We start from the raw sequence: 26456 nt of genomic DNA, 5'->3' as shown, positions 1-26456 counted from the left end.
GCGCTAAGTGTGAAATAAATGTTGGATTGTGAGGACTTAGTACAAAAAAAAAAAAAAAAAAAGAACGTAAAATATCTCTTTAGTAATTTCTTTTTACATTGATTACATGCTGAAATTGTAGGATATAACCGGTGCTGACCAAGAAAAGAGGGAAAGCTAAAAGAAAAAGAAAAGAAAACGTTTATTTGGGGTCTCAGAATTGCCATTCAGAGAACGCAGATTTGGGCAGCAACTCAAATAGTGCCACCCACCCCCACCCCCTACTCCAGGGAACAAAAGGCAAGGTTTGTTTTTGTTTTAAGAGAGAGGGGAAGTGGTCAGGAGAAGGAGAAAGAGAATCTTAAATAGGCTTACACCCAGCATGGAGCCACTGCAGGGGGCCGAGGCGGGGCTTGATCTCATGACCCTGAGATCATGACCTGAGCTGGAATCAAGAGTCGGACGCTTAACCGATGGAGCCCCCCAGGTGCCCCCAAAAGCATGGGTTTTTAAAGACAAAAGGGAATGTTTGTATATGTTGCTTACAAAGAATTTTGATTGATGTTGGTGGCAGAAAACTAATCCTGACTGAATATAGTTGATGGCTAAGGCTATCACTGAACAAAGTCTCCTACTGCAGCAAGTTGCAGGTATTGAGGCTGCGTCCTCGGAGTGTCTGTGGTTTGGCACAGTTCAAAAGTTCATGGTTCTACTGATGAGGAGCCCACCTCCCTCATGGCTCATTTTAAAACCCATTGACATATATGACCGCATTTTATTTCATCTTTCATACTGGCTAAGTAAAATATTATTTTAATTCATTTCACCTGTTTCTTTTAATTTTTTTTTTTTTGAATGAAGCTACTAGAAAATTGTACATTACGGGTGTGGCTCACATTACATTTCCATTGGCTAGTGTTGCCCTAGAGCTTTCTTTGGCTTTGTCAGGCCAGTTCAGGATTTACCTTGGGAAAGTGGGCTTGGGAAGCCTTGAGAAGTGGGCTCTGAGACCCACAGAGATCCCTAGGCAGTGAGAGGTGGAAGGGATGGCTCTCAGGCTCAGAGAGAAGAAATGATCAAAATCACACTGTGGTGGATTTAAGACTAAGGCCCAATAAGCGCTGTGAATTGTGCAAGACTGTTGAATCTCAGATCTGTACCTCTGAAACAAATAATGCAATATATGTTAAGAAAGAAAAAAAGAAGAAGAATGTAGCAGGAGGGGAAGAATGAAGGGGGGAAATCGGAGGGAGAGAAGAACCATGAGAGACAATGGACTCTGAAAAACAAACTGAGGGTTCTAGAGGGGAGGGGGGTGGGAGGATGGGTTAGCCTGGTGATGGGTATTGAGGAGGGCACGTTCTGCATGGAGCACTGGGTGTTATGCACAAACAATGAATCATGGAACACTATATCTAAAACTAATGATGTAATATATGGGGATTAACATAACAATAAAAAAATTAAAAAAAAAAAAAAGACTAAGGCCCAAGACTATGTTTACAAGTCAGTGTGTACTGTAGTCACCATTGGGGCTGACTACAGGTTTCTCCTCCAGCTCAATCTCTCCACAGAGCCCAGAATTCAGGATCGTGTTCTCTCTCTTCTCTTTGGTGATAGGCTGCAGGCAATAACATGATGCCATGGCTAAGAGGATGGGTCCTCAAGGTGCTGAGAAATGCCCGGGGATTCTGTGGGCCTCGTGGGCAGCAACCAGCTCTCCCTGACCCTCAGAAAATTGTGGCTGCCTGGGAAGCCATCAGCCTGGGGAGGCAGCCAGTGCCTGAGTACTTCAACTTTGCCCATGATGTGCTGGACATGTGGAGTCAGCTGGAAAAGGTGAAGCCCACTGTGTCCTAGTGTCCCTCTTGGGCCTCAGAGGCTGCCCTCAGTTACCGCAGTGTGACTAAAGGCTACAACACCCCATTTTGACCTGGGAATTTTGCAAATCCTAAAACTTAAATGGTTAGCATTTAAGCCTTAGGGAGAAAAAAGAATTATGACCAAGTTTCGTGAGCCTTAGACACTTAGCCCAATCTCTGATGTGTCTCATATTCCTGAACACAAATCACATAGTTGAGACAATTATGTCCCCTTTGATTCCCTTTCCATCATTCTGATCAAGCAAAAGAGAAAATTCTGTTCTGATTCTACTCTTCGTTAATATTTCTCCCACTGTTGTGTACTTCCCTTTTTTCTGAGAGAGAGAGCACAGAGGTGAGGGGCAGAGGGAGAGAGAGAATCTTAAGAAGGCTCCACACCCCATGCGGAGCCCACATGGGGCTCAATCTCACGACCCTGAGATCATGACCTGAGCCGAAATCAAGAGTCAGATACCTAACCGACTGAGTCACCCAGGTGTCCCTGGACTTCCCTTTTAAATAAGGAGAGAGCATGGCTGAGGCTCAAAGCTTTATTTACAGATCACAGCAGATATGTAGAATTGAATTAAAATTATCTTGATTTCTTTGTGTGTCTCTGAGCATATACTTCCTTTTTTTCCCCTCTTCTTTAGGTGTCTGCTGTGTATCTCTCTGTATTTTATAGTCACTTTTTATTTATGTTAAAGATGCTAACCTTTTATTTTATAGTAGGAGACTATAAACTTTATCTCAACACAATTTACTTATGTTAATTTTAAGAAGAGCTTGTATAAAGAAAAACAATGAGGAAAATAATACTATTAGTAGATTCAGTAAAAGTATACTGTTAGTGGATATAGTAAAGTATGAAGGTGGCTTTGTAGTCAGATAGACATGGTTCCTTGTACAAATGCCCTAAGCTCTTTGGATCTCAGTTTTCTCATCTATAAAATGGAAGTCATACTATCTGCCACCGGGAGTTGTTGTGAGAATAAAATGAGAAGCGTGTGTAAGAGATGGAGCTGGGGTGCCCCATTCCTGTCTACAAAATCTGAGCTCTTTTCCCACACTGGGATCGTCCTTGGAGGACTTCTCCTAAAGATAAATACAAATAGGCTTATATCAGCAAAAATGGTGGAATAAGGACTTTCTAAAATTTTATCTTCTCTAAAAACAACAACAATAAAAAACCTTGGAAAAATTGCCAGAATCTACTTCTTAGAACTCTGGAAATTAACCAAAGGCTGGAATAGCTCAGGGAGTGTTTATTAAAGAAGCACTCATTAAAGATTTGGGTGAATCTCAGAATGCTCCTGAGATATTACCTTGTTATGCAAAAGTAACGTATCCCTTAGTGACAATTTTGGGAAAAGTCTAAAACACATCTGAGGAAGTTCAACTTTCAGAAACAGGAACCACCAGAAAATATTAGCCTCTCCATTATGTATGCATTTAGCAGCTTACTGAAGTCTGCCCTTGACAAAGTTGAACTGTACGTTTTTTAGACTTGATTGCCATTGAAGGAAAAATTATAAAGTTGCAAAAAAATGATTACATATCCCAAACTGATCTAGATACTCAAAGTAATCTTTATTAAAATCCCAGTAGACTTCTTTGCAGAAATAGATAAGCTTGTCCAAAGTTTCACGTGGAAAGGCAAGGGACCCATAATAACCACATCAGTCTTGATAAAGAAACACAACAGGACTCACACTTCCCTATTTCAAAACCTACTACTAAGTGACATTAATAAAGACTGTATGAGAAAAAAAAAGGCACTGTGACACTGGTAAAAAGACAGATAGGGATGAATGGGATAGAATTGAGAGTCCAGAAATAAACCCATAAATCTACGGTCAGTTGATTTTCAACAAAGGTGCCAGTAAATTCAAGGGGGAAAGAATCATCTTTCCAGGGCGCCTGGGTGGCTCAGTTGGTTAAGCGACTGCCTTCGGATCAGGTCATGATCCCGGAGTCCTGGGATCGAGCCCCACATCGGGCTTCCGGCTCAGCGGGGGAGCCTGCTTCTCCCTCTGACCCTCTCCCCTCTCATGCTGTTTCTCTCTCACTTGCTCTCTAATAAATAAATAAATAAAATCTTTAAAAAAAAATCATCTTTCCAGCTAGTGGTGCTGGCACATATTATATGATTCCATTCATATGAAATATCCAGAATAGGTAAATCCATAGAGACAGAAAGTAGATTAGTGGTTGCCAAGGGCTAGGGAGAGGGGGGAATAGGGAATGCCTGCTAATCTGTATGGTATTTCTTTTCAGGGTAGTGAAAGTGTTCTGGAATTAGGTTGTGGCAATGATTATACCACTTTGTGAATATACTAAAAACCATTGAATTGACCTTAAGGGTTCCCTATTGAGAATGATATTCACTGTGGGCTTTTCATAGATGGCTTTTATGATACTGAAGTGTGTTCCTTCTATCCCTACACTCTGAAGAGTTTTAATCAAGAAAGGATGCTGTATTTTGTCAAATGCTTTTTCTGCATCAATTGAGAGGACCATATGGTTCTTGTCTTTTATTAATGTGATCTATCACATTGATTGATTTGCGAATATTGAACCACCCTTGCATCCCATGAATAAATCCCACCTGGTCGTAATGGATAATCCTTTTAATGGACTGTTGGATCCTATTGGCTAGGATCTTGTTGAGTATTTTGGCATCCATGTTCATCAGGGATATTGGTCTGTAATTTTCCTTTTTGATGGGGTCTTTGCCTGGTTTTGGGATCATGGTAATGCTGGCTTCATCGAACAAGTTTGGAAGTTTTCCGTCTATTTCTATTTTTTGAAATAGCTTCAGTAGAGTAGGTATTACTTCTTCTTTAAATGTTTGGTAGGATTCCCCTGGGAAGCCATCTGGCCCTGGACTCTTGCTTATTGGGAGGTTTTTGATTACTGCTTCAATTTCGTTACTGGTTATTGGTCTATTCAGATTGTCTATTTCTTCCTGTTTCAGTCTTGGTAGTTTATAAGTTTCCAGGAAAGCATCCATTTCTTCCACGTTGCTTAATTTGTTGGCATATAGTTGCTGGTAATAATTTCTAATAACTGTTTCTATTTCCTTGGTGTTAGTCGTGATCTCTCCCCTTTCATCCATGATTTTATTAATTTGGGTCCTTTCCCTTTTCTTTTGAATAAGTCTGGCTAGAGGTTTATCGATCTTATTGATTCTTTCAAAGAACCAACTTCTAGTTTTATTGATTTGTTCTACTGTTTTTCTGGTTTCTATTTCATTGATATCTGCTCTAATCTTTATTATTTCTCTTCTCCTGCTCGGTTTAGGCTTTATTTGCTGTTCTTTCTCCAGCTCTTTTAGGTGTAAGGTTAGCTTGTGCATTTGGGATTTTTCTACTTTTTTGAGAGAGGCTTGGATGGCTATGTATTTCCCCCTTAGGACAGCCTTTGCAGTATCCCATAGATTTTGGACCGAAGTGCTTTCATTCTCATTAGTTTCCATGAATTGTTTAAGTTCTTTAATTTCCTGGTTGACCCAATCATTCTTTAGCAGGATGCTCTTTAACTTCCAAGTGTTTGAATTCCTTCCAAATTTTTCTTGTGATTGAGTTCTAGTTTCAAAGCATTGTGGTCTGATAACAGGCAGGGAATAATCTCAATCTTTTGATATCTGCTGAGACCTGATTTGTAACTCAGTATGTGGTCCATTCTGGAGAAAGTTCCGTGTGCACTCAAGAAGAATGAGTATTCTGTTGTTTTAGGATGGAATGTTCTGTATATATCTACAAGTCCATCTGGTCCAATGTGTCATTCAAAGCTCTTGTTTCTTTGTTGATCTTTTGCTTAGATGATCTGTCCATTGCTGAGAGGGGAGTGTTGAGGTCTCCTGCTATTAATGTATTATTATCAATATGTTTCTTTATTTTGGTTATTAATTGGTTTATATAATTGGCTGCTCCCATGTTGGGGGCATAGATATTTATAATTGTTAGATCTTGTATCATTGAACACTACATCAAAAACTAATGATGTACTCTATGTTGGCTAACAGAACATAATTAGAAAATTTAAAAAATAAAGCAAAAAAAACCCATTGTAAGTTGAAAATATCATAATTGGAAAATGCATTTAATATACCTAACCTACTGAGCATCATAGCATAGCCTCGCCTACTTTCAACATGCTCAGAACACTTATGTTAGTTAGATGGCAAAACTATCTAACACAAAGGCTACTTTATAATAAAGTGTTAAAAATCTCAAAAAAAAAAGCCCATTAAATTGTGCACTTCAGAAAAGTGAATTTTATGGCATGAGAATTATATCTCAAGAAGAGAGGAGGATACAGAACAGTATGAATCATATGCTACCTTTTGCATTAAAAAGGTGGTACAGAAAACAGAATATACTTACTGTTTGCCTAAAGAAACACTGAATGGATATGCAAGAAACTAATAATATTGGTTACACATTGAAGCAGGTGAAGTGGAGAACAGGATAGATGGGCGCAAGGATGGGAGTAAGCCTTCTCAATGCATCTTTTTGTTGTTTTGAATTGGAACCCCGTGACTGTAATAACTACAGAAAAATAAAATTAAAAAAAACAACAAGCAAACAAAAATCCTCAACAAATGTTTTCTATTTCTTTTCTGCCAACACTGCTGTCTAGGCTGGGCACCGGCCCCGGATCCCCGCATTCTGGTGGGTCAATGGCAAGGGAACAGAGGTCAAGTGGAACTTTGAGGAGCTGGGGGAGCAGTCCAGGAAGGTGGCTAATGTGCTCCAGGACATGTGTGGCCTTCAGCCTGGGGACAGGATGATGCTGGTGCTCCCGCGGCTCCCAGAGTGGTGGCTGGTCAGCGTGGCATGCATACGGACAGGTCAGTGAGCGGGGCTGAGACTACCAGTTGGGGTGGACACACCTGCCAGAGTTTTGCATAGTCCACATGGTTTGGGAGATGGAACAAAGAGAACCGTGTGGAGTTTTGTTTACCTCCCCTTTGCCCCACAATCACAAATTTGAGCACAAGGGTCAGATGGTAATGTAACTGATGAAAGTAGGTCAGTGTGAGGCAGTAGGGAGCAGTGGGGACTGCAGTAAACTGGAGCTCACATGCCTCATCACACAGGGACAAGTGCTTCTCGACCCAGCCAGATGTTTCCAGGTGTGAAGGAGGGACAGTATTGCCAGCACTTCTGACTTTGTGATAGAAAACTGGATTTTTATGAAAAAAAACAAACAAACAAAACAACTTCTAATCTTTTACTGTTGAGAACTAAATAAACTTTTAAAAAATTCTGAGTAGACAAACCAAACATATTTTTTTTTTGCTGGTTTTGGTTTAGAAGCCACTAGTGTGTGGAGAGTAATGCAATTATGGATAAGAGATCTTCATAATCAATCTACATTAGTTTCACTCTTAGACTTTATGGCTCTCACCACCACAGCATCTACCAGCTCCCAAGGGAAAGAAGAGAAGGACAAAATAATCAAAGCAATAAGATTAGCCCTTGAGGGTTCCTCCTCCTGCTGTTATGAATGGCCAAAGCAGTGGGCCATTGATCTTCCTGGGATGATTCTTCCAGCAGAGGAGGCAAAAGGACACAGTCCATAGAACTCAGAGAGCCTCTGCTGACCCTGTCTGATGCTCTTATTGGAAGGGCTGGGCGTTTTTTTTGCTGATTTTACAAAAGCAAGACAACTACTTTTGGTGGAGAGCTGGTTTCTCCATCCACTGGGAACTTTCCACCACTTGAAATGTCCACCCCCTCCCAATCATGTCCACAGAACAATCTACCTGAAATACAGCTGTTTTCACAAATAATGTTTGCAAAACAGAGGGATACAAACTTACACCAGAGAATTAGCTTTTTTATATGAACAAGTTTAGTCAACCATTTTGTGACTGGATTGTCAAAAAAAAAAAAAAAAAAAGCAGGAACTTTCATTTTATTTTTATATATTTTTGCACAATATATAAAAGTGAACACCATTCTAGTGTATCCAGCTAGAGGAAAAGAAAGAGGCACACAGGTTTAGGGAGTTCTCCATATTCTTCCATGACATATAAGGTTTATTTAAATGAGGGCCAAGGTAAGGGAGCCCTCATACTTTTCTTGAGGCCTACTATATGCTAGGCACTGTGTTGGGCACTTTGCATGATCAAAACTTCCTTTTGGGGTATTATTTTCATTCTTTTCCCTATTACCTAAATGTCCCCAGTTCCCCCAGTTAGGCAGCTTCACCCATTTCTTTGATGTCCAAATAAAATAACTCAAGACAACAACACATATGACTATGTCAAGCCCAGCATCCTCTCCAACATCTTAGAGGATACCCAAGCTGGATGTCCTCACATTCTCACATTCTCCTGATGTGCACTGATCACCTCTCTTCCAGTCTAAGGTATTGGACTCATTTCTCTTGCTGACAGCCCCAGCTCTCCACCCTCTGACTGGGCTCCCAAAGCACCACACACAACTCTGGTGGGACAGACTTGTTCTGGAAATAGCTAAAGCAGAGAGATGAACCAAAGAAACACCGTTTAGCTCCAAAAGTGTTCATGCTGGGGTTTAAATCCTGTAAAAGTTTAGGAAATAAAGGGAAGGGTAATGAGAACTCTGGTTTGGCTCCTACACCATTTGGGATTGGTCTCTTCCTCTGTTTACTGGCCTCGCTCACTGGCCATGGCAGGATGATCGATTCCTTTAGGATCTCTTCTCATCTGTGAAATGAGAGTGCTGGGTTCCATGGGGGTGTTTACATCCTCCGTTCTGAGATACACAGGTGGTTTTTCAGGTGTCTGATTAAAATTTGTTCCTGCTTTCCACTTCCTCATCCTTTCCCCTTGGGAAAAGATGGACTCAGCTACCTTCAGCATGGCTTTGGTTGAAGTTATATGAGTCCTGGAGCTCCCACCTACTATATCTGCCCTCCTGCCTCCCACCCCAAGAGATCCACTCTCAACACTAGGATTTGTTGTAGCCTTTTGTTTGCAGGCAGGGAAAACCATTGAGCTAGGTCATCTCTAAGGCAATAAAATATAATATTCGAGATCATGGACGCCTAGGCTTACTACCTCCTGGATTCACTATCCCAGCTCTACAAAATGTTAGCCATGTGACCTTGGGCAAGTTATCCCATTTAATTAAGGCATCAGGGTCTGTCTTAATTGTTGCTGTTGTTGTTGTTGTTTTAATCTGCAAAATGGGTGAAATAATAGCATCTACTCTCCAGGGTTGCGAGAATTAAATAAAATAAGGCATGTATAGTTCTTAGCATGTGTAAGTGCTCCATAAACATAGTCTGGATTTCATTATTATCATTATTGTTACCTTTGCCAGTTCAGGCATTCCATCTCTTTCTAGTCCCTTCCTGTTCCTATCTCTGATGGGGAAATCTGGTCTGGACCTCTTCACAGGGGTCTTCCCCTGTCGTCCAGTCAACATCCCTTCTCTGTGTGATTCCAGGGGCTGTCATGATCCCAGGTGTCTCTCAGCTGACAGAGAAGGACCTCAGATATCGGCTGCAGGTGTCCGGGGCCAAGTCCATTATCACCAGTGACTCCCTGGCTCCGTGGGTGGACGCCATTAGCGCCGACTGTCCCTCCCTCCGGTCCAAGCTACTGGTGTCAGACGGCAGTCAGCCAGGCTGGATGAACTTCAGGGAACTCCTCCAGTAAGTTGGGGCTCTCCAGAGAACAACATAAAGACGAGGCCAAGGCTTTTCCCCTTTAAGTAATAGGAGATGGAATGCATCACTGATTGTTCAGGAAGAGAGTAAACCAGAAAGGAGCACTCACTGGGGCCAGATGGACCTGAGACCTAATCCTGGTGACCACTTTAAGATCCTTCAAAGTCACTCGCTGAGGCAGTACTAGAATCATCATTAGCTTTTCTGGGCGTCATTTACTTCAATAATGGTGGTGGTGGTTGCAGAGCTATTAGCCAGAGTAAACAAGATAACCCATAGGATGCATTTAGGACATAGTAGGTGATCAATTAATAATATAATAATAGCTACCATGCATCGTGTGCTTAGTGTATGCCAGGCATAGTGCTAGGTAAGCATTTATTTACATTCATTCATGCACCAAGGTGTAATGAACATCTATTTTGTTATAAGCATTGTGTTTAGTGCTCAGAGCCCAGTAATGAATCAGACTTCGTCTTATTTAATCCTTGGAAAAAACCCTATGAAATGCACTTTAACCCAATTTTACAGGTGAAGAACTGATAAGTAAAGTGACTTATGCAAGATGCTAACAAGTAGTTACATCAGATTGGGACAGAACCAAAAGCCCTTTGCCCTTGAGCAATGCCCTGGTGGAAGCCTACCGGGGAATTTGAGATTTTGTCTTGATCAGAAGCAGAAGCAAAAAGGGGCCCTGTCAGGGGCCTGCACCATTAAGTCACAAATGCCCATCCCACAGACCAGCTGTCTCACATTCACCTGGGTGTTGTTCTACTTTGTTTTATTTATTTATTTTTTACTAATATCAACATTTGTCTCTTATCAGTAGCTTCATTTGAAAAAGAACTATGTGCCACATTCTCTTAAATGTGTCACAGTTTTTAGGATAAGACCCACAAGCATGCATTATAAATAATGTATCCTGTATTTTCCAAAATATTCTATTTCCAACATATGGCTTTTTAAAAATCCTATATTATTATATTTCAATGTAGTGATTAGCAGCAGAAACTGAAACAGAAGATACTTAACATGTGTAGGTAATAAAGTTAAGTACAAAAGATATATTTCTAAGTTTGCCGACATGGTAAATACTCTTCAGATTGTTCTTGCCTACCCTAGAATGCAAACTTTCTACCCTAAGATTATGGAAAATTCTCTTTTTAAAATTTTATTTAGCTATTTATCTTCAGGTGCTGTTTTAAATTCAGGTTCTAAGGCCCCCCCATCTGACTTATGTAACCAGACATACCTGAGCTAAGGCCCTGGGACTCTGTGTTGTAAGAGATCTGCCCAGATGATTTCTGTGAGCTGTCAGGTTGGCCTAGACCAGTGATTCTCAATTTCGACTGTCATCAGAATTAACTGAGGAGCTTTAAAAAAAAAAAAACACACACACAAAAAAACCACAGGGGCACCCAGGTGGCTCAGTCAGTTAAGCATCCAACTCTTGATTTCAGCTCAGGTCATGATCTCAGGGTTCATGGGACAGAGCCCTGTGTTGCATTCTGCGCTGGGCATGGAGCCTGCTTAACATTCTCTCTCTCCCTCTCCCCCTACCACCTCCCCCTGCCACTGCCCTTCAAGTGCTCATGCGCACTCTCTGTCTCAAAAACAAAAAGCAAAAAACAAAACCACAAAAAAACCCCCAATGCCTAGGCCCACCATTGAAGATTCTGGTTTTTCTCCAGGGTGGGGCCTAAGCAATGGTATTTCTTTTAAAAACTCACCTGGTGCTCCTATGGTGTAGCCAGGGTTGAGAACCAGTCGGTGAGAAGATTCTCCAGATCACAGAACTTTAGGAATTATGCAGATCTCAAATGTCTGAATTTAGGGAACCCTTCAGCCCTAAACTATTGGGAATTGAGGTGGGCGTGAGGCTGTGCCCCATTGTGCAGAAGCATAGGCACGGAAACGTGCGTGTTCCACCAGAAAGTCCTCCTGCCCTGGTGGAGGAGCACAGGCTCTTTTGAGTGAGTCACTGCACCATTTTTGAGCCTCCATTTCCTTATTTACAAAGGCTTCTAATGAGAGTAGTACCTATGCCGGGAGGTCATCGTAGGGCCCAGAGATGCAAGCTGGAGCTTCCAGCACAGTGCCTCACATGGAGTATTTATTAAAATGGCAGCCAGTATTGTTATAAATATTATTATTATGACTATTTTTACTAGTTGTAATGCTACCGGGGATTTTTATATTTTACAGTGAGGCATCCACAGAGCACAACTGTGTGAGGACCAAGAGTCAAGACCCTCTGGCCATCTACTTCACAAGTGGCACCACCGGGGCCCCCAAGATGGTTGAGCACTCCCAGGCCAGCTACGGACTGGGTTTTGTGGCCAGTGGAAGGTACCAGGGGACAGTTCATGTGCTGGGTCCAAGGAAAGAAAGTAGGGAGTGAGCTGGAGGAATGTGAGTAAGGTGCACAGTGGCAAGAGTGAGGTCAGAGAGCTAACAAAGTGGCAAATCCAGTAGAATCTGAAGGCTTTGGGCTTTACTTTGAGAGAGGTGAGAAGCCATTGGAGGTTTTTTGTTTCTATTTTTGTTTTTAATTGTGGTAAAAGATACTTCACATAAAATTAACCATTTTTAAGTGTAGACTTCAGTGTCATTAAGGACATTCACGTTGTGCAGTCATCCCCACCGTCCATCTCGGGAACGTTTCCATTTTGCAAATCTGAATCCACATTACCTAATACACATTACACAATAATTCCCCATTCCCTCCCTGCTCCCCCCTGACAACCGCCATTCTACTTTCTGTCTCTATGAACTTGACTACTCTGGGAACTGCCTATAGGTGGAATTATACAGTATTTTTCCTTTGATGTCTGACTCATTTCACTTAGCATAATGTCCTCAAGTTTCATCCACGTTGTAGCAGGTGTCAGAATTTCCTTCCTTGTTAAGGCTCAACAATATTACCATGTGTGTGACGTACCAGTGTTGTTTACCCAGTCACCCATGGATGGACACTTGGGGTGCTCCCCAACTTTTCGGCTGTTGTGACTAGTCCTGCTCTTAACATGGGTATATAAGCATGTCTTTCCAAAACTCTGCCTTCAGTTCTTTTGAGCATATACCCAGAAGTGGCATTGCTGGATTGTACGGTGATTCTATGTTTAATTTTCTGAGGAACACTGGAGTATTTTGAGCAGAGGATTGACGTGATCTGATTTTTTTTTTTTTTAAAGGATCTCGCAGGAGTTTGGGTTGAGAATAAACTGTAGGGGGCAAGAGATGAAGCAGAGGCCCACCTCAGAGAACAGTCGTGTTAAGAGGCAAAGGTGGAGGCTTCCCCGGGGCAGGGAGTGAGAGGAGCTAAGATTCTGAATGTATTGTGAACGTAGGCCTGATAAGGTCTCCTGACAGATTTGACATGAAGCAAGAGAGAAAGTGAAGAGTCAGGGATGATGCCAGGTTTTATGGCCTGAACAACCAGAAGCATTAACTGATAGCAGGAGGACTGGGATGAGCTGTCTGGTGGGAGGAACATGAGTCTGTGTTTGGCGTTCTGAGTTTGAGATGCTTAGTAGACATCTCCATACCCTGAGTTAAGAATGGAGATACTGGGGAGGCAGTTGGAGAGATTCATGTGTAGAGTAGTGGGAAAGATTCATGCTGGAATTATCAGCAAGGTGGTCCTTAATGCCATGAGATTGGATGAGATCGGTGAAAAAGTAATGGACACCGAGAAGAGAAGAGGCCTCAGCGCTGAATGCCTGAGGCCTTTCCACAACGAAGGGAGAAGCAAGGAAAACTCAGAGGAGAAGACCAAGAAGGAGCAGCCATTGAGTAGGTTGAGGACCAGGAGACCATGTGTCCCAGAATCCAGGTGCAGAACATGATCACTTTTCTATGCTCACAAGCACTGCTTCCCCTTCCTGGGATGTCCTTCCTTCTCAGCCTCCCCTGGGTAGCTCCTATGCATCATTACATCTCGCTCAGACCTCACCTCCTCTGGGGAAGCATTTCTCAGACCCCATCTCCAACTTTTCTCTGGGTTAGGTGCCCGTTCTCTGTAATTGCATAAAGCTCTGTGTTTAACTCTACGAAAGCTTGCTCTCCACCAGCCTCCTGGATGTTGATACTTATTAACCTATAAGCCCCCCAAAGCAACACTAATCATTCTTTCCTAGACTCTGATGACAAGTCCAGAATAAGTGTTGAATAAAGAATGTGCCCTCATCACATTGTATGGAGCTAATGTGTTCCCTTACTAGTGATCACTCCCACTAGACTGTGAACTCTTAAAAGCATGGGAGCTGTCTTTTTAATTCTATATCCTTCACCTCGGGCATAAATACCTAGAATATGTTCAATAAATGCTTGTTGAGACAAAGATTGACTTTATGGTTCTTGTACAGATTTGATAACTATAAGTGAGTACCCACTATGGGCAAGGTTCCAAATAAAGTAACATGGGTAATGTAATCCTTTTTAAAGGTAGAAGCATTGCTGAAGGTTCTGACTTTCTTTAATTTTTGGCAGACGGTGGGTGGACTTGACCAAATCGGACATCTTCTGGAACACGTCTGACACTGGCTGGGTAAAGGCAGCTTGGACCCTCTTCTCTGCCTGGTCTAATGGATCTTGCATTTTTGTGCATGAGCTGCCCCGAGTCGATGCCAAGATTATTCTGAATGTAAGAAACAACATGGCTTATGTGTTGGATGTAAATGAGATGAATAGAATATAGTTTTTGAATTTGCAGGAGAAAAGGCATGGATAAGTGACCCTAAGCCTTCTTTAGTGTGGATATTAAAAAAATGGCTCCCAGGACGTTCAGTAATCTGATTCCTGCCCACCTGTCTACCTTCAATTATTGCCTATCCTCTAACTAGATCCCTAGACATAAGACCATTTCATATCTCTAAACATCTGCATAATCTATTTTTTCTGCATTGGGTGCCTCTCCTTCCACCACTTTCTTCCCTATGCTTCTGTTAAAACCCTAGTTATTTTTCAAAACTTTGGGGAAAATCATAATCAGAGTGGGTTCTTAACACATATTGATTATTATTGCCACTGTCAAGCTCACCATCATCATTATTCAACTGAGGGCTTTATCAGCCAGTGTGTGCCTTGTCCCTCTACTGGCCCCCCGCCCTTACATGGTGTATTAGTTATCTATGGTAGTCAGTTACCCCAAAACCTAACAGCTTAAAACAAACATTTATCATCTCAGTGTCTGGTGGTCAGGAGGCTGGGAGCAACCTAATAGCTGGTTCTGAATTAGGACCTCTCATGAGGTTGTAGTCAAGATGTCAGCTAGGTATATCCATGTTCAGAGCAGCATTATTACTAATAGCCCAAAGGTGGAAGCAACCCAAGTCCCATCGGCAGATAAATGAATAAACAAGATGTGGTACATACATACAATGGAATATTATTCAGCCTTTATTTTTTTAAATTTAATTTTATTATGTTATGTTAATCACCATACATCATTAGTTTTTGATGTAGTGTTCCACGCTTCATTGTTTTCGTATAACACCCAGTGCTCCATGCAGTACATGCCCTCCTTAATACCCATCACCAGGCTAATCCATCTCCCCACCTCCCTCCCCTCTAACACCCTCAGTTTGTTTCTCAGAGTCCATCGTCTCTCATGGTTCATCTCTCCCTCTGATTTCCCCCCCTTCTCTTTTCCGTTCCTTCTACTAATGTCCTCCCGGCTATTCCTTATGTTCCACAAATAAGTGAAACCATATAATTGACTGTCTCTGCTTGACTTATTTCATTTAGCATAATCTCCTCTAGTCCCATCCATGTTGATGTAAAAGTTGGGTATTCATCCTTTCTGGTGGCTGAGTAATATTCCACTGTATATATGGACCACATCTTCTTTATCCATTCATCTGTTGAAGGGCATCTCAGCTCTTTCCACAGTTTGGCTATTGCAGACATTGCTGCTATGAATGTTGGGGTACGTATGGCCCTTCTTTTCACTACATCTGTGTCTTTGGGGTAAATACCCAGTAATGCAATTGCTGGGTCATAGGGTAGCTCTATTTTTAATTTTTTGAGGCACCTCCACACTGTTTTCCAAAGTGGCTGTACCAACTTGCATTCCCACCAACAGTGTAAGAGGGTTCCCCTTTCTCCACAACCTCTCCAGCATTTGTTGTTTCTTGCCTTGTCAATTTTTGCCTTTCTAAGGTGGTATCTCAATGTGGTTTTGATTTGAATTTCCCTGATGGCTAATGATGATGAACACTTTTTCATGTGTCTGTTAGCCATTTGTATGTCTTCTTTGGAGAAGTGTCTGTTTTTGACTTGATTATTTATTTTTTGGGTGTTGAGTTTGAGAAGTTCTTTATAGATCTTGGATACCAGCCCTTTATCTGTAGTGTCATTTGCAAATATCTTCTCCCATTCCGTGGGTTGCCTCTTTGTTTTGTTGACTGTTTCCTTTGCTGTGCAGAAGCTTTTTATCTTGATGAAGTCCCAAAAGTTCATTTTTGCTTTTGTTTCACTAGCCTTTGGAGATGTATCTTGAAAGAAGTTGCTGTGGCCGATGTCAAAGAGGTTACTGCCTGTGTTCTCCTCTAGGATTTTGATGGATTCCTATCTCACATTGAGGTCTTTCATCCATTTTGAGTTTATCTTTGTGTATGGTGTTAGAGAATGGTCGAGTTTCATTCTTCTGCATGTGGCTGTCCAATTTTCCCAGCACCATTTATTGAAGAGACTGTCTTTTTTCCATTGCATATTTTTTCCTGCTTTGTTGAAGATTATTTGACCATAGAGTTGAGGGTCCATATCTGGGTTCTCTATTCCGTTCCATTGGTCTATATGTCTGTTTTTGTGCCAGTACCATGCTGTCTTGGTGATCACTGCTTTGTAATATAGCTTGAAATCGGGCAACGTGATGCCCCCAGCTTTGTTTTTCTTTTTCAACATTTCCTTGGCGATTCGGGGTCTTTTCTGATTCTGTACAGATTTTAGGATTGTTTGTTCCAGCACTTTGAAAAATGTCATTGGAATTTTGATCGGGATGGTATTGAAGGTATAGATTGCTCTGGGTAGATAGACATTTTAACAATGTTTATTCTTCCGATCTATGAGCATGGAATATTTTTCCATCTTTTTGTGTCTTCTTCAATTTCTTTCATGAGTGTTCTGTAGTTCCTAGAGTATAGATCCTTTACCTCTTTGGTTAGGTTTATTCCGAGGTATCTTATGGTTTTTGGTGCTATTGTAAAGGGAATTGTTTCTCTAATTTCTCTTTCTACAGTTGCGTTGTTAGTGTATAAGAAAGCAACTGATTTCTGTGCATTGATTTTGTATCCTGCCACATTACTGAATTGCTGGATGAGTTCTAGTAATTTGGGGGTGGAGTCTTTTGGATTTTCCACATAAAGTATCATGTCGTCTGCGAAAAGAGAGAGTTTGACTTCTTCATTGCCAATTTGAATACCTTTTATTTCTTTTTGTTGTCTGATTGTGGTTGCTAGGACTTCTAGTACTATGTTGAACAATAGTGGCGAGAGTGGGCATCCTTGACGTGTTCCTGATCTTAAGGGAAAGGCTCTCAGCTTTTCCCCATTGAGGATGATATTCACTGTGGGTTTTTCATAGATGGATTTTATGAACTTGAGGAATGTTCCCTCTATCCCTCTACTCTGAAGAGTTTTAATCAGGAAAGGATGTTGTATTTTGTCAAATGCTTTTTCTGCATCAATTGAGAGGACCATATGGTTCTTCTCCCTCCTCTGATTAATGTGTTCTATCACACTGAATGATTTCCGAATGTTGAACCACCCTTGCATCCCAGGGATAAATCCCACTTGGTCACGGTGGATGATCCTTTTAATGTATTGTTGGATCCTATTAGCTAGGATTTTGTTGAGGATTTTGGAATCCATATTCATCAAGGATATTGGTCTGAAATTCTCCTTTTTGATGGGGTCTTTGCCTGGTTTGGGGATTAAGGTAATGCTGGCCTCATAGAATGAGTCTGGAAGCTTTCTTTCTGTTTCTATTTTTTGAAACAGCTTCAGGGGAATAGGTATTATTTCTTTTTTGAATGTTTGGTAGAATTCCCCACGGAATCCATCAGGCCCTGGACTCTTGTTTTTTGGGAGGTTTTTGATCACTGCTTCAATTTCGTTATTGGTTATTGGCCTATTCAGGTTGTCAATTTCTCCCTGTTTCAGTCTTGGGAGTTTATTATAGGTTTCCAGGAAGGCATCCATTTCATCTAGGTTGCTCAATTTTTTGGCATATAGTTGTTGATAATAATTTCTAATAATTGTTTCTATTTCCTTGGTGTTAGTCGTGATCTCTCCCCTTTCATTCATGATTTTATTGATTTGGGGCCTTTCTCTTTTCTTTTGCATAAGTCTGGCCAGTGGTTTATCGATCTTATTAATTCTTTCAAAGAACCAGCTTCTAGTTTCGTTGATCTGATCTACTGTGTTTCTGGTTTCTAATTCATTGATCTCTGCTCTAATCTTAATTATTTCTCTTCTAATGCGTGGTTTAGGCATCGTTTGTTGCTTTTTCTCTAGTTCTTTAAGGTGTAGAGTTAGTTGGTGAATTCGGGATTTTTCTATTTTTTTGAGTGAGGCTTGGATGGCTATGACTTTCCCCCCTAGGACCGCCTTTGCAGTATCCCGTAGGTTTTGGACCAATGTGTTTTTGTTCTCATTGGTTTCCATGAATTGTTTAAGTTCTTCTTTGATTTCCTGGTTGACCCAAACATTCTTGAGCAGAGTGGTCTTTAGCTTCCAAGTGTTTGAATTTCTTCCAAATTTTTTCTTGTGTTTGAGTTCCAGTTTTAAAGCATTACCGTCTGAGAATATGCAGGGAATAATCTCAGTCTTTTGGTATCGGTTGAGACCTGATTTGTGACCTAGTATGTGGTCTATTCTGGAGAAAGTTCCATGTGCACTCGAGAAGAATGAGTATTCTGTAGTTTTAGGGTGGAATGTTCTATATATAACTATGACGTCCATCTGGTCCAGTGTGTCATTCAAAGCTCTTTTTCTTTGTTGATTTTCTGCTTAGATGATCTGTCCATTGCTGAGAGTGGAGTATTGAGGTCTCCTACAATTAACATACTGTTATCAATATGACTCTTTATTTTGGTTAACAGTTGGCTTATGTAGATGGCTGGTCCCATGTTGGGGGCATAGATATTTACAATTGTTAGATCTTCTTGTTGGATAGACCCTTTAAGAATGATATAGTGTCCTTCTGTGTCTCTAACTACAGTCTTTAGTTTAAAATCTAATTTGTCTGATATAAGAATTGCTATCCCAGCTTTCTTTTGAGGTCTGTTGGCATGGAAGATGGATCTCCATCCCTTCACTTTCAGTCTGGATGTATCTTTAGGTTCAGAATGAGTCTCTTGCCGGCAGCATATGGATGGGTCCTGTCTTTTTATCCAATCTGCAGCCCTGTGCCATTTTATGGGAGCGTTTAGGCCACTCACTTTGAGAGTGATTATTGAAAGATATGAATTTATTGTCATCATGTTGCCTGTGAAGACCTTGTTTCTATAGTTTGTCTCTGTAAATTTCTGTTGTATATGACTCTTGGGGTCTTTCTCCTTTTATAGAACCCCCCTTAATATTTCTTGCAGGGCTGGCTTAGTGGTCACATATTCTTTCAGTTTCTGCCGGTCTTGGAAGCTCTGCATTTCTTCATCCATTCTAAATGACAGCCTTGCTGGATAAAGTATTCTTGGCTGCATGTTCTTCTCATTTAGTACCCTGAATATGTCTTGCCAGGCCTTTCTGGCTTGCCAGGTCTCTGTGGATAGGTCTGACGTTATTCTGATGTTCCTCCCTCTGTACGTAAGGAATTTCTTCCCCCTAACTGCCCTTAAGATGGTTTCCTTGGTTCTAAAGATTTGCAAGTTTTACTATTACATGCTGGGGTGTTGGCCTCTTTTCCTTGATCTTGGGATGGGTCCTCTCTGCCTCTAGGACACAAATGTTTGTATCATTCCCCAGATTAAGGAAGTTCTCAGCTATGATTTGCTCAAATATATCTTCTAGTCCTCTCTCTCTCTCTCCACCCCCTTCAGGGATCCCAATAATTCTGACATTGGAACATTTCATGGTGTCACTTATTTCTCTGATTCTATTTTCATGGATTCTGAGTTGTTTTTCCCTGGCCTCTTCTTTTCCCTTCTTGTCTATTAATTGGTCTTCTAAAGCACTAATTCATTCTTCTGCCTCACTTACCCTAGCTGTTAGATTATCTAGATTAGATTGGATCTCATTGATAGCATTTTTAAGTTCTGCCAGTTCAGCTTTCATTTCTGCCCTTAGAGACTCTATGTTGCCATTAATTGATTTCTCCATTCTAGCTATCGTCTTCACAGTTGCTACCCTGAATTTCAGCTCCAACATCTTGGTTATATCTGAATCCATTTGTAAATCTGCTGCATAAGTCATAGTCTCTGAATCTTTCCTATTTTGGGGGTTCCTCCTCCTAGTCATTCTGTTGAGTGGTGGTTGAGGGAATGTACAGAGTCCCAATTATTGACCACAACCCAAGCAAGATGCACCTGTTTTCTTGGGAACTTAGGGTTGCTGGCCTCTTGTTTTCCCAGCCTGTCTTCTGGGGGAGGGGCCTGCCGCGCTGTTACTCAGGCAACCCTGTTTGGGCAGAGTTGCCGTGACCCCTGTGGCGGGGGATGGGCTCAGTGGAAACTGGTTTTTTGGGGCTTTTGTTCCCTGGTGGCTTTCCCTGGCTACTTTCTGCATCTCTTCTGAGAGTCAGAGCAGAAGAGACCGTTTCCAACCCTCTGCCTCAGAGCGGAGAGATCACAGCCTGTTTTTCAGTGAGCTCTCGAGGCCACACTATCTCCGTTTCTGTCTGTGCTGCTATAAACTGCAGTCCTGGGTTGTGTGCCCTCTGCAGCGCTCCCAGTCCTCGCCTCCAGGTCCGGGCACGTCTCTGCCCTTTGTGCTTCTAAAACCACCAGCCACCCCCAGTTCGCATGCCTGGCCCTGCCGCTCCAGGTTTCCATCCGGGGGGGCTGCCCTAAAGTCCTTTCCCCACCGCTACCAGTCTGCGAGTCTGTGCCCAGTCCCCAGCGCGGGAGGCTATGGCTCACTGGTGGTGTAGGATCCCAATGGCTCGGCTCCCTCCCCCTTCCTTTTATCCTCCCATATGTGCCCACGGAATCACGGTTCCCTGCTTCATACCTCGAAACCAAATACCTGCAATATTCTGTTTGTAGAGATCCAGATCTATCTTTTTACATCTCAAGCTGATTTCGTGGGTGTTCAGAGTGATCTGGTAGATATCCAGCTCAATTCCGGGGACCGGTTGGAATAGGGTTCCCTACTCCGTCATCTTTTCCCTCCTCATTATTCAGCCTTTAAAAAGAAGGAATGACACATGCTATATCATGGATGAATCTTGACAACATTATGTTGAGTGAGCTAATAAGCTAGCCACAAAAGGATGGATACAGTATGGTTCACTTATATGATGTATCTAGAGTAGTTAAAGTCATAGAGACAGAAAGTAGAATGGTCAGGAACTGGGGGAAAGAAGAAACGGGGAGGTATCATGTAATGGGTACAGAGTTTCCGTTTGGGAAGATTTTTTGAAGTTCTGGAGATGGATAGTGGTGATGGTTGCACAACAATGTAAATGTATTTATTGCCATTAGAGTGTACATTTTATGTAATGGTTAAAATGGTAAATTTTATGTGGTGTGTATTTTACCATAATGTAAAAGAAAGATGTCTGCCAGGACTGCAATTATCTTAAGGTTTGACCGGGAATAGAGAATCTATTTAAAAACCCACTCATGTGGTTTTTAGAAGTCTTAAGTTTCTCATTGGCTATTGGCCAAAGGTTTCAGTTTCTTACTGTGTACACTCAAGTATACTCACAACATGGTGGCCTGTTTTCCCCAGAGCAAGTAACTCAAGATAGGTAGTCTTTGTATAATCTCAAAAGCGGCATCTGTCACTTCTGTGGTATGCTATTGGTCACACAGACCAACTTGGTTCAATGTGGGAAGGGGCCCCACAAGAGTGCAAATATTAGGAAGTGACATCACTCAGGGCCATCTTGGACTGGAAGGCACACACAGTTTTCACCTTCTCTCCTCTGGTATTGAGAGTATGAAGATCCAGTTCACCTCCTCCATCTCCACAAAGTCCCACCCCAGTACCTCTAAGAAGATCTTCTACCCGTTGTTTCTGTTTAGACTCTCTCCAGATTCCCGATCACCACCCTCTGCTGTGTCCCCACCATCTTCCGGCTGCTGGTACAGGAGGATCTCACCAGGTACAGCCAGCCCATCTGTTTGGCGCTTTGGGGACCTAAGTATGTGGATATACAGCAGTTTATGTACACACGCATACCCATCCTCTCGACCAACTCTGTCTCTGTCTCATCTCTCTCTCTCTCTCTCTCTATATATATATATACACACACACACATATACACACATACATCTGTGATTCTTTCTATACAGAATATATATCTAGAATATTATATATATCTGTGTTCCTCTATCTCACACACACACATACTCAAGCATACACATCTCTATCCTTTGCAGATGCCCCCCAAAAATGAACTTCTGCACCACCACCTCCTGCCCAGGAATTTGCATCCAGATGGAATTGGATAGATTTAAGATAGTCTGAAATTTTAGCACTTGAGGTGGGCTGTCTCTCCACAAGGGCATCTCTCAGCAGTATGTCTTCTACTTCTGTGAGGTTGGAGAAATTGTTGGATAATTGTTAGCCACCCGTGGAGTGGGATTTGTGGCCAGGGCCTTAGGTTTGGGGGACCAGCAAGCCCACCGTAGTAGATGTTCCATCCCTCAGGCCCAGACTAACTCCATTCAGCCACTCTCTGAGTGAATGCCATTGGATATCCCACTGAAGGCAACAAGACTGTGTACGTGTGGCTCCCATCCTGGGTGAATCCAAAGGAACATCTGCTAGCAGGACAAGTCTAGTTGCTGAGGTGTATGGACAGAGACCTATGACCCTTCAGTAGCTTACTGACTCTGATCTATGTTTGCCTCTTCTATTCTCTCCCCTCATCCCATGTATCTGTCCATGAAGCACCTAAGGGGGAGTTCTTACATGATTCCCCTGGTGAATTCTTCTCTAATGTAAGAATTTATCCCATTCATTGATCTGTCATGTATACCTTAAGATCAAGATTTTAACTGCAAGCAGACTCTGAATAACTTGTTGAAGAATAGTTTGGTTGAAAGGTACTAGGTAATACTAATTAATAGTCAAACCAAGTTTATCCAAAGGAAAAAAAATGGTTGAAATGTATTTGCAACCGCCAATTTTTTACATTTTGGATAATTTGTTGAATGGAGGGGTAGTTTTACAACATATGTTGGAATTTTTGGCCCATTTGTCAGAATTGTCAGATTCCTAGGGGGCTACTTCCTACCTTTTAAATTTGTAATCAGCTGATCTTTTCTTCTTAAAAAAATTTTATTTATTTATTTGAGAGAGAGAGAACACAAGCCGGAAGGGGAGGGGCAGAGAGAGAGGGATAAGCACGTTCCCCCACTGAGCGGGGAGCCAGGTGCAATGCGGGGCTCGATCCCAGGACCTTGAGATCATGATCCGAGCCGAAGACAGACGCTTAACTGACTGAGTCACCCAGGTGCCCCATGTAATTGGCTTATCTTTTTTAACCAGGTGGTTGTCCTAACCAATTTATTTTTGGCCAGTTCACCTGGAGTTCGCTATGTTATGCCAAAACCTACTTATATGAGGTTCCAATTTTATTCCAAAATCAGATAGGATTGATTTTTAAAAAAATTATCCGCCCATGAGGAATATGCCTGCAAAGCCAGAGGATGGGGCACTTGGAACAGATGATAAAGCCTGGACTTTACCCTGCAGTGGCTTTAGATGTGTAGACCTGAGCAGCATTGTTGGGTCCCGTGGGGGGTGGAGGGATCCTGACACGGGTGGTCTTGTTTTCCAACTGAGAAAGGTACCAGTTTCAGAGCCTGAGGCACTGTTTGACTGGAGGAGAGGCACTGAATCCTGACGTGAGAGAGAAGTGGAAGAGCCAGGTGGGCCTGGAGCTGCATGAAGGCTATGGCCAGTCTGAAACAGTGAGTGCTACTGGGGCCCGGGTCCCTGCCACAGGTCATCTCCACCTGCACCCTCAGCCACTTGGTGGAGATGACCAGCCCGAAGAGCCTCCTGCCTTCCTGGCTGTGACACCCATCAGGGACTGCCCTGCCCCCTGGGAGAAGCTGATAACAAAATCCCATCAGCTTTTCTTCCCTTTTGGTTTAAAAGATAAAGTGATTTCACAATGACACCATAGCCAGCAAACCTACTCTCACGACTGTAGGTACCATTTGTCTCCACCAGGACAGCCTCCATCTGTCTCTGGTCAGAGCCCAGGATCTTACCCAGTATTCCCCACAGCCATCCAGGCAGCAGAGAGTTGGGGGTCAACTGAGTCTTTTGGCTTAGCGACACATTTGGTTCTTTATGTGTCAGTGTCCAGTAGGGCATTCAATAAATGTTTGTTGACTATGGAAAGAAGAGAAGGAAGGAAGGGAGGCAGAAGGAAGGGAGAGAAACGAAGAGCAGGTAGGAGAGGGGAGAGAGAAGGAGCGGTAGAAGGCAGAGTGAGAGAAAAGGTGGACACCAGGAAGGGGAAGAAGCTACAGGGATACGTCTCCACCTTTCTGGACCTGCTTTCTCTCCAGGTTTTAATCTGTGCCAATTCAAAAGGCATGAAAATCAAGTCTGGATCCATGGGGAAAGCATCTCCACCTTATGATGTGCAGGTAGGCAGCCTCCCCCAACTGTTATTGAGGCTTGGCTCAAAGAGGAGAGCAAAATGCATGTCCTGGTTAGCATCAGCCGGCTCAGCTGGTGGGGTGGTCTGGCTGTGCAGATATCCAGACACGGCCCTGTGATCTCTCTGCCAGATCGTGGATGATGAGGGCAACATCCTATCTCCAGGAGAAGAGGGGAATATTGCTGTCCGAGTCAGGCCCACCCGGCCCTTCTGTTTCTTCAGTTGCTATTTGGTAAGTGGCAGGGAATGGCCATTTTCACAGTGATTTCTGTGTGTCGAGTGTTGTGTTCTAATATTTATAAATACTTACTTGTTTAACCCTTGTAATAACTGCATGAGGTAGGTTGGCACTATTATTGATAAGGTGCTATTATTGATAAGGAAATGAGAAAGATTGACTTACCCAATGTCAGGCAACTAGTATGTCCAGGACGTGAATTTAAGCATGGGTATGTCTGAGAGAGCAAATTTATAACACGGGACACCCCATCATTTTAATGATGAGAATTTTTTTAAAAGATTTTATTTATTTGAGAGAGGGAGAGTGAGCACAAGAGAGCACAAGCAGGGGGTAGGGGCAGGCAGAGGGAGAAGCAGACTCCCCACCGAGCAAGGAGCCCGATGTGGAGCTGGATCTCAGGATCCCGAGATCATGACTTGAGCTGAAGGCAGCCATTTAACCACCTCAGCCACCCAGGTGCCCCTAATGATGAGAAATTGCAGCTCAGAGAAGAGAAGGGACTTCACGAAAGTCAAACTGCAATTTGTGTCAGAGCCTAATTTCAGGATTCTTTGTGTCTTAAGTCTTGTGTGGCTCAGAAGGGGTCTGTTGGCAGGGCTGTGTCCTAGGATTCTAGTCTAAGTTTCTGTGATAATCCAGGAATGACCTCTCCCTTGTGCCTGCTTTGGTGGGTGTTTATGATGCGCTTTCTTTTTGTTAGACCCTTCTCTATAAAGCTCTACTGACATGGTTTTCAACTTGGTGGCACATTAGAAAACCTTGGAAACTTCAAAACATGACTGGTATTCAAGCCCCACTTGATGAGATTAAACTTTCTGATGATGTGGATCAGTTCCCCTGGTGATTCGAAAGTGCAGCCAAGGTTGAGAACCATGGCTTTGTAAGGAATTCCATCTGGCATGTATATGATGCCATCCATCAGCTACAACACTAGAAGGAAGAGATAAAGATAAGTCCATTTGTTTTTAGAATGGTGAGTATGTATTTTAGTGGCTTTTTTGTGACTACAAGAGAGATAAGTCTTTCATGGTATTTCATTTAAAGTCACAGAAACTTACCTACCAGAATAAACAAACAAACAAACAACTCCCCTCCCAAAAAACCCCGAACAACAACACAGTAATACACCAAGCAGAGATAATTTTCAAATTTTAGTGTATTTCCATCTAATCATTTTTTAAAAATTTTTATTGTTATGTTAATCACCATACATTACACCATTAGTTTTTGATGTAGTGTTCCATGATTCATTGTTTGTGCCGTCTAATCGTTTTTGTAAGCAATAGCAAATCCTTGACTTTTCTGAATAATTCATTCATTATTTATTGAGTGGCTACTTCATGCCATTAAGTCTATAGCAATGACAGAAAGACAAGACCTGGTCCTCACAGGGCTCACATACAGGACCTTTGTGGGTCTGTGATCGTTCCATTGAGAGAGTCAAGTAATTTGTAGAGTTATTTGCTGGACAGGAATCTTTACTTTTTTCAACTTTTTCTTTTCAGCACCAGCTGTTGGTTTTCTTCTTGGGTCATTTTTAACCAAGGAAAAAAAAAAACCATTAAATCTCAGTATTATGCTAAGCAAAGTAAGTCAGTCAGAGAACAACAAATACCATATGATTTCACTCCTATGTGGAATTTAAGAAACAAAACAGACGAACATAGGGGGAAAAAAGAGGGAAACCATAAAACAGACTCATAACTATAGAGAACAAACAGGGTTGATGGAGGGGAAGTGGATGGGGAATGGAGATGGGTATTAAGGAGGGCACTTGTAAGCACTGGGTGTTGTAGATAAGTGATGAATCACTAAATTCCATTCCTGAAACTAATATTATACTATATGTTAACTGGAATTTAAATAAAAACTAAAAACTAATAAAAATAAAAAGATAAAAAAATCTCAATGAGAAAAAA

General features: G+C 42.0%; 1 protein-coding gene across 2 annotated transcripts in view; it reads left to right on the top strand.

The window, feature by feature from the left end:
- The first annotated feature begins 1614 nt into the window (after positions 1–1614).
- Positions 1615–26456, top strand: part of ACSM5 (acyl-CoA synthetase medium chain family member 5) — a 36040-nt gene continuing 11198 nt past the window's right edge. For both annotated transcript variants that reach the window (XM_078074074.1, XM_078074073.1), the window contains exons 1-9: positions 1615–1818; positions 6486–6696; positions 9287–9494; positions 11715–11858; positions 14001–14154; positions 21697–21776; positions 23469–23592; positions 24202–24282; positions 24427–24528. In XM_078074074.1, coding sequence (XP_077930200.1) covers positions 1615–1818; positions 6486–6696; positions 9287–9494; positions 11715–11858; positions 14001–14154; positions 21697–21776; positions 23469–23592; positions 24202–24282; positions 24427–24528 — 1308 coding nt within the window. The remainder of the gene's footprint in view (positions 1819–6485; positions 6697–9286; positions 9495–11714; positions 11859–14000; positions 14155–21696; positions 21777–23468; positions 23593–24201; positions 24283–24426; positions 24529–26456) is intronic.

Source organism: Halichoerus grypus, chromosome 6 (genome assembly GCF_964656455.1).
Source record: "Halichoerus grypus chromosome 6, mHalGry1.hap1.1, whole genome shotgun sequence".
Classification (NCBI taxonomy): Eukaryota; Metazoa; Chordata; class Mammalia; order Carnivora; family Phocidae; genus Halichoerus; species Halichoerus grypus.
This window is presented reverse-complemented; position numbering and strand designations above follow the sequence as displayed.